The sequence below is a fragment of the Electrophorus electricus genome, chromosome 16 (genome assembly GCF_013358815.1).
Source record: "Electrophorus electricus isolate fEleEle1 chromosome 16, fEleEle1.pri, whole genome shotgun sequence".
Lineage (NCBI taxonomy): Eukaryota > Metazoa > Chordata > Actinopteri > Gymnotiformes > Gymnotidae > Electrophorus > Electrophorus electricus.
The window spans coordinates 5,383,876-5,392,503 of NC_049550.1; the positions used below are offsets into that span (position 1 = coordinate 5,383,876).

The following is an 8,628-nucleotide window of genomic DNA, read 5'->3' on the forward strand; positions in this document are numbered from 1 at the left end:
ATGCAAATACACAATGCAATAAAATCTTTAAAAATTGTGTGCTTTCCAAAAAGACATTTTGGTAGATAGCTAGAAAAAGATAGGTTTGGTTCCTAAACCTCTCCTCGCTTTTTGACTTGCCAAAAAACAATCTTCAGCCGCAATGCTAACATCAAATGCATCTTATGGGCCAGAAACGTCTTGGTAACTCCACATCTGTTCTTCCCTAAAACTTAATTTGCACTGTGTGTGCAACGTACATGTCTTAGCGAATCTGCACTGAGCTTTCTTGGAGAGAACAACAGAAATGCTACAAATGCACTGTTTTGCAAGTGAATTGTTTTGTCCCTCTGCACAGTGTCAGTGACACTCCCAAACCCTGCAAAGTGATTCACAGTAAGGAACCATGTTATTTTAAAATAGCTTTTAAAATTTTTAAATAACAGGAAACATCAAGGATTTGCACCGAGACCTGTGCTCAAGTGTTTTAGGTCATTCTAAGCAGAATCTGTGTTCCATGAATGTTTATCTAAATACAACCTCCAGGTTTACACAAGGAGGAAAATTGTGTTATTTGCTATTTACACATTGAGGGAATATGTGCAGAAAGCATTTTCTTGTGAGACTGTCACACTAGAGAATGTATTAATGCTGTTCACAAAATGGGTTCTCTCACAGGATGTAAAGCAATCTAATCTTAAAAAAGATTTCTGTTACACCCTCATATAATAGGTTGTCAGGTAAGTAGAACAATTCTGTCGAAATTTTGTGTATGTAGCACTCTTTGGTGAGTCTACATATGTGTTGCGGTAGGGAGGTGTGTGTGAATGAATGAAGTTATGTATATAGTACCTTTTAAGAAACCCAAGGTCACTTTACAATTAATGCACACAGCTTTTACATCCAGTCACATGCCAGTGAGAAGTGGCAGCCAATTGCACACAGCGTATGCTCAACTGGAAATTTCAGCCCTCTGCGGGGATTGAATTGAGTTCAGGAAGAGAGAGAGGACAGCACGCAGGTCAGGGCACCATCCACCAGAGATAAGCAGAGATAAGATATACATGCACACCAATCATTGACTAAGATTCTACTAATGACCAGGAGTATATAGTTCACTAGACTCATTATAATAACAAGCCTAACATGTTAATTTTACACAAATAATTCGTAGTGGAAACAGGTAGTTAGCTAAGCTAACAATAAAAAATATTAGAGAAACAAAGCCAATAGATTGGTTGGTGCAAACTATGGGAGTAATCAAATAAGTATTCTACTTATCAGTCAAGACCAACAAAGAAAACTTATTAATCAACAAAATATTGATATTTTATTTGTAATAAAAGTATATCTACAGTCTAATAGGAGGATCAGGAGAGAAAGCCGTTGCTAACAGTGAAGTGGGGAACTAATTAGGATTTATGAGGCTGTGTCACAGGTGATGGGAAAGAGTTAATTCATCTAATTTCATTAATAAACACTAAAGCTAATATTGATAACAACTGGTAACATATGAGGGAAATGTCGACTCGGTGGTGTTCAACCCTGTCGTACAGTCTAGAGATGCATAAGTCTGTTCCACTGGATTGTCCGGACAGCACTGAAAGTGCGAGGGAGCGTCCATTTGACTTTGTCAGCATGCCAGATGTTAAGATCTTTCATCCAACTGCCCGAATGGTGGTGAGATTAGTGTCCTTTCTGTGAAATTGTCCGATGACTCATAAAAAGTTCCTTGTTCCTTGTAGTCGTTGGCATCCAGTGATGTTGAGGAGACCAATGTTCTTAGATCAAGGAATTGGACCTTCCGATCTGGCTGTAGTGAAAGTCACATAGGGCTTCGCGGGCAGACCTCTTCCGAAATTATAGTGGGTTCTTTACTGGCAGTGTATTCTGGTCTTGACCAGATGAGTCTGTTCAATATGAGTCGTGATAGGACAATTCCAATTAATACACACTAAACAAAAGGAAATTAGTAAGATAATAACAAAAGAAACAAGGACATCAAATAAAAACATGCTAAACTAAGGCAACCTAGTATTTCTAGCTGCTTAACGAGAGGTTATTTACTTATTTAAGAAACGAAAAAATCTGTCTCAGACAAAGTTCAGTGGGGGGGAGGGATTGCCCCCCTGCCCTTTGTTTCAGTCGCAGTTTGCACCTGGACCCGACTAGACAGCTCAAATGGACAGACTCCACTCTACACCCCTGAGGGGGTCAAATTTGTCAGTTATATCTTGGAAGGAACAAGGACTGCCTAGGTTGTGTATATTTAATAACCTCTGTTCACGATTTGGGAGAAAAGAATTTAAGAGATATAGGAACACAGGAATACATGGGATCCACATTGAATCAATATAAAGAAAATAAAGAAATAAAGTAATAAAGGAATTTAAAAAATAATAATAAAGGAAATCACCTCCTGGGTTTAGAATGAGGGTAGAGCAATTGATTAATCAATTTAATTACTTTCCTGGTTTATACCTGTTAAAAACTACTAACTTTAATATACTGTCTAATTGGTTCATATATGATTTCTGGTAAACACAACTAGAAGTGAGTAACAATTTTGTGAGTTGTTTACAATATGCATGAGGTAGGCAACATACAGGTGAGGTAATATGAGTGAATAACACAAATTAATGAGGGACAAGAAATGAACAGAATAATGTCACAACAGGTACTTATAAAATAACAGGAGCACAGATCACAATTTGGAGATTATATTATCTATCTTCACTACAATGGACATATTGCATCTTGGTTCCCAATTTCAGGGTGTGGAGATGATAATGATATGTCTCTTTTGACATGTTGTCCTGGCTCCCCCTTTCCAGAGCATCTGGGTTGTGTTGTTCTGTAGTTGTGATAGCAGTTGCCACTTGCGGCCGTTAGAACACTGAGCTACTAGTTGTTTAGGTGTTAGTCTGGATGTTGGGTTTTCAAGCTCCCATAGTTCCCACATCCTCTGCATATACCCCCTCACACTGGGCTTGCTTGTTTAGTGGCAGTCCAACAGCTCCCTCTTCTCTACTCTTGTCCATGAGTGTCATGTATTTGTTCCAGTATATATATATATATATATATATATATATATATGAATAAGGGAACATAATCTCACCTTGTTCTATTATATATATATATATATATATATATATATATATATATATATATATATATATATATATATATATATATATATATATATATATATATATAATAGAATATATATATATATAATAGAACAAGGTGAGATTATGTTCACTTATTCAGTTGAGCATCTAACCTTGATCGCTCCTCTCCAGCCCTTTTTGATGTGGGTAACATTTTATTAATTAAATAAAATTACTTGTGAATTTGAGAGTTTGTTTTCATTTACTGATTTTAAAAAGAGCTTATACAACAGCAAGATTTAAGAGCAAAGTCTTCTATGCCATTTGTCTTAAATTAGTTCTATCTTACATTTATATGGAAAAAAATATATATATATTATTATGTATTGATATATTATTATGTCATATTATTATTGTTATGGCAGACTCATTTATTCTCATTTTTCTTTTTTCAGGGTTCAAAAGGTCAGAAATGAGGCCTATGCACAAAACATCCACCACCAGCTCTTTAGGGGCCACTACATGGAGCGTGGACATACAATCTGACCAGAAGTTTCACACAGCCAAAACTCAGAGCATAATTGGATTTCCTTTCCCTGAGTGAAAAGACCATTGACTATTGACACCAAATCCAACGATTCCTGAGCAACACCAACAAGCTACGATCACTAATCTGTCTCTATAGATACACTTGTCTATAAATTCCACATCATATCCAAAACCAGTTAGAGCCTTGTTTTTACTTCCTGTGGGACACCATTTAAAATTGTACCTTAGTGGAAGAGTCATGTGTGAATCACAGACATCCAGTTCAACTTATTCAAGTGGAAAGGGGGGAGGGATGGTGACCAGTGCCTTATTCTGGTGGGCCATGGCTGTCCTATTTTTTTCATTTTGGCAGGTGCCTGTTACCCAGGCTGACTGTTGGTTGATCGAAGGGGAAAAAGGTTTTGTGTGGCTGGCAATCTGTAGCCAGAACCAACCACCTTATGAAGCTATCCCATTACATATCAACAGTACCATCGTTGACCTGCGGCTCAATGAAAACAAGATTCGGAGCATCCATTTTTCTGCTCTAAGTCGTTTCAGTAACCTCACCTACCTGAACTTGACTAAGAATGATATCTCCTATATAGAGGATGGGGCTTTCTCTGCTCAGTTCAATCTACAAGTATTGCAGATTGGCTTTAACAAACTAAGGAACTTGACTGAAGGAATGCTGAGAGGCTTGGGCCGGCTGCAGTACCTATACCTTCAGGCTAATCTGATTGAGACTGTGTCACCGAATGCCTTCTGGGAATGCCCTGCCATTGAGAATATTGACCTATCCATGAACAGGATTCAGCAGTTGGATGGAAGCACATTCCGTGGTCTGTCAAAACTAACAACTTGTGAGCTCTACTCAAACCCATTTAGTTGCTCCTGTGAGCTACTGGGATTCCTACGCTGGTTAGCAACATTCCCTAATAGGACAAGTGAGAGGATGGTATGTGATACACCAGGTGACTTTTCTGGTTATAGCCTCCTAAGCCAGAATCCAAGGATGCCAAAATTCCGGAATGCTTTCCATGCCCTTTCTACTGTCTGCACAGATTACAATGTAACTCCATATCTTCTTGGATCTTCAGATGGGGGCACACCCACAATCCTGCCAGATCTGAGCCCCTGTGGATTTGATGACTGCCCTTCAGGAACACCTCCCGATGAGCCCATCAGTATTAGCCCAACATATTTTGACCCAGATGCTCGTCCAATCATAAAACTTAAAGAGGTGACTCACACAAGTGCAGTTATCACAGTCCATATTCCAAACCCTTTCCGCAAAATGTACATCCTTGTCCTTTACAATAACAGCTTCTTCACAGATATACAAAACCTCAAAAGCCAAAGGGAGGAAATTGATTTGCCGAACCTTAAATCTCATACAGACTACACATACTGTGTAGTATCCATACGCAACTCCTTAAGGTTCAACCATACCTGCCTGATCATCTCCACTGGACCTAGAACCATGCGAGAACGTGTACCAAATGACCCTACAGCTACTCACTATATCATGACCATACTGGGCTCCTTCTTTGGAATGGTCATTGTACTGGGTGTGGTGTGTCACTGCCTGAGGAAACGCAAGTACCAAGAAGAGCCAAAGAGCAAGAAACTTGAGAAGATGAAAAGGAATTTGATTGAGATGAAATATGGGGGTGAACTGGAAAGTGGGACTATCTCACAGCTACCACAGAAGCAAATGATGTCCACTGGAGAGAGCATTCAGAGGATGCCATATTTACCATCTGCCAGTGAAACAGACCAGTATAAAGTGCAGGAGATGTCGGGAACACCAAAAACAACAAAAGGAAACTACATGGAAGTAAGGTCTGAGCAGCCCGAGCGAATGGAGTGTGGTGTCCCCCCATCTGAGAACAGCCAAGGCTCTGTGGCCGAGATATCAACAATTGCCAAGGAAGTAGACAAAGTGAATCAGATTATAAACAATTGCATTGATGCACTCAAATCTGAATCAGCATCGTTCCAGGCTGTGAAATCTGGTGCTGTATCCACAGCTGAGCCACAGCTGGTTCTTATATCAGAGCACCCACCAGGCAAGTCAGGTCTTCTATCACCTGTGTACAAAGGGGTCTACCACCACCCACTTCAGAGGCACCACAGTATGGAAGCACCATCTAAGCGTGCCAGCTCATCATCAAGTGGGTCAATGCGTAGCCCTCGATCTTTCCGCTCTGAAGGAGCCTATCGGTCAGAGTCCAAATACATTGAGAAAGCATCTTTGGATGAGTCAGGAATCCTAACGGTCACCCCTGCTGCTGCAATACTTAGGGCAGAGGCAGAGCGGATACGACAGTACAGTGAGCACAGGCACTCGTATCCCGGACCTCACCAGGTAGAGGACCCACTGGAAGTTCCAGGGAGTCGAAAGTCATCTATCTTGGAGCCTCTGACACGCTCACGGCCACGTGAGCTCTCTTACGCCCAGCTCTCACCGCAATACCACAACCTCAGTGGTTACTCTAGCCCTGAGTACAGCTGCCGGCCGTCCCTTAGCCTATGGGAACGATTCAAACTCCACCGCAAACGTCACAGAGATGAAGAAGAGTACATGGCTGCGGGGCACGCATTACGGAGAAAAGTACAGTTTGCCAAAGATGAGGACTTACATGATATCCTCGACTACTGGAAGGGTGTTTCTGCTCAGCAGAAATTATGATTTTGTAGTAACTTCAAGTGTGGTCAGTTGAATGTGGTCAATCACTTCTCTGGACCAAAAAACCAGTCTTGATAATTGAATAAAAATGAGTCATTTTTAGAGTTATAGCTTAGATATAATTCTAAATTCATTACACTTTTTCACCATTTGAGAATAAAAATACAGTAGATCTCGCAGTGAGTGTATGTGCCAAATGATAGATAACTTTTAACAGTATTAACCTCAAATCAAGACATTTTTATATATCAAAAGTAACATTAGGATATTATTGTATTAATTATTCTTACTACCATTATTGTTACTACTATTATTGCCATTATCATTATAACCATTAACGTTCCTTATTAGTATTATAATTAAGATTGATTAATCTTATTGATTACTATAATTAACCTTTGGTTATCGCATGGCCGTGTCCTGTGACAGTATATTGACTGTTGTGCACTTGGAGCAAAGGACTTACTCAAAATGTTTGCCGAACACTGTTTTGCCACAACATAAAATTTCAAAACAGACTGTGCTACTTTGAAAATACTTTTTCCCTCATCTTTAGTGACTGTTGAATAGGAATACTGCAGAGTTCTCCACCTACTTATGGGAATTTGCATAGAGAAATGTTCTACATTTGCCACAAAAGCACATCTGTGTTGACTTTTAAAACAAAGACTTTTGGAAAACAGTTTCTGTTAGTGCTTTCTTAGTTATCTTTTGTAAAGTTTATGTTCAAACCTGCAATGAATGTCTCAAGTCCTTATGGATCCAATCTGCACTGTTCAATTACACAGAAATACACAGAGAAGCAAAACAAGCTATTAAACATTTCCCCAATGTTTATTTCAAAAAGACATTTACAATGTTAAGCAGCACTGCTGGGGAAACTCAATTTACAAATGGAATCTGTCTATTTGACATACACAATGGTGTACACAATTCATATATAGGAGAATGAATGTATAAAGAGTAATCTAACTTAATCCAACACTCTGTGTAACCACTTTAATTTGTATTTGCCATTTATGTCTTTGGCCTCTGTTATTTGGTGAGTTTCTGAGCTTAAATTCATTTCACTGTGTAATAGGGATAAAAGTTTGGATGTTGTGTCAGACCACCTCTACCACATTAAGACTCTAAATGACTCTGACCTCCAGACCAGTTTCATAGATCAGCTCTGTATGAAAATATGTCTCACAGAGATACTTCTTCCCCATCAGCGTGCGCTAAACTGCCGACCCTTGCAATTTTCTAACAGAATAACCTTTTCTCAAAGTCAACAATGATAGACTATTAAGATTTCACCACTGGAACTGTGCTATAAATTCTGAAGAACACTTCACTATAAAGAGGGGACTGTCATTATAGAACTCTGCCATTATAGCAGCTCTGACTATACTACAGTTCTCTACAGGATTTGATTTGTTTCCAAGGGCTCTAGTTTGATGATGGGGAAAAAAACAACATAATCAACAGAAAAGATAAGATTGTTGAAACAGAATGTAGAGCAGCTTTTGAGTTAGTATTTCATACATAGAAAAAAAAATATTAAACAGAAACAATGTGAAAATAAAATTTCAAATTTAACAACATACTAATTTGTATGTGTAAAACTAACACATAAATAGCATTATGCTGATTAATCAGATAAACAAGGGCCAAGAGTTATATTTCAGTAAATAATACACCTCCATGTGTTAATTAGCATCTTCTTAATGTAGATTTGCCCCCCAAGAAATTGCATATATAATGCTCCTGAACATTATGCTAAAGCCATAAATTGGCAATTGCTTTATTAATGCATTGCATCAATGGTGGCAGGCAAATCATTTACATTTTCTAAATTTATAGGTGTAACACTCATATTTAATTTTCCATCATTAAACCAGAGCCCTAATAAATCTTTAAAATCAATTGGTTTATATATATATATATATATATATATATATATATATATATATATATATATATATATATATATATATATATATATATATATATATATAGATAGATAGACATTTGATCATTTGATGTGCAAGACTTGGCAGTACAGAGCCTAAAAGATTTATGTCTTTGTGTTTCTAATGATTTAGATGTTACAAGCACCTAGTGGGTGGAAATTCAATGTCATTGTTTTACAATAAACCTAACCCCCATAACACCTGTTAATGAAACCTGATAATGCTGTATGTGTGACTTAGATGGAATTATTGTTGCCACTGCTTTTAAGATGATTGTAATTGAGGATGAGCATTTGCAGTTAAATCAGGGTTATTTCCCTTCAGAATGTTCTGTGAGGAAAAATCATAATCATCATCACCGTGG

The 8,628-nt window shown here is 38.1% G+C and overlaps 1 protein-coding gene across 1 annotated transcript in view; it reads left to right on the forward strand.

Annotated features, from left to right (window-relative positions):
- Nucleotides 1-8,212, forward strand: part of elfn1b (extracellular leucine-rich repeat and fibronectin type III domain containing 1b) — a 79,566-nt gene extending 71,354 nt beyond the window's left edge. Inside the window, exon 2 of the mRNA XM_027006181.2 lies at nt 3,545-8,212. Within this exon, the coding sequence (XP_026861982.2) occupies nt 3,877-6,312 (2,436 nt within the window). The 5' untranslated portion in view covers nt 3,545-3,876 and the 3' untranslated portion in view covers nt 6,313-8,212. The remainder of the gene's footprint in view (nt 1-3,544) is intronic.
- The last annotated feature ends 416 nt before the right edge of the window (nt 8,213-8,628 follow it).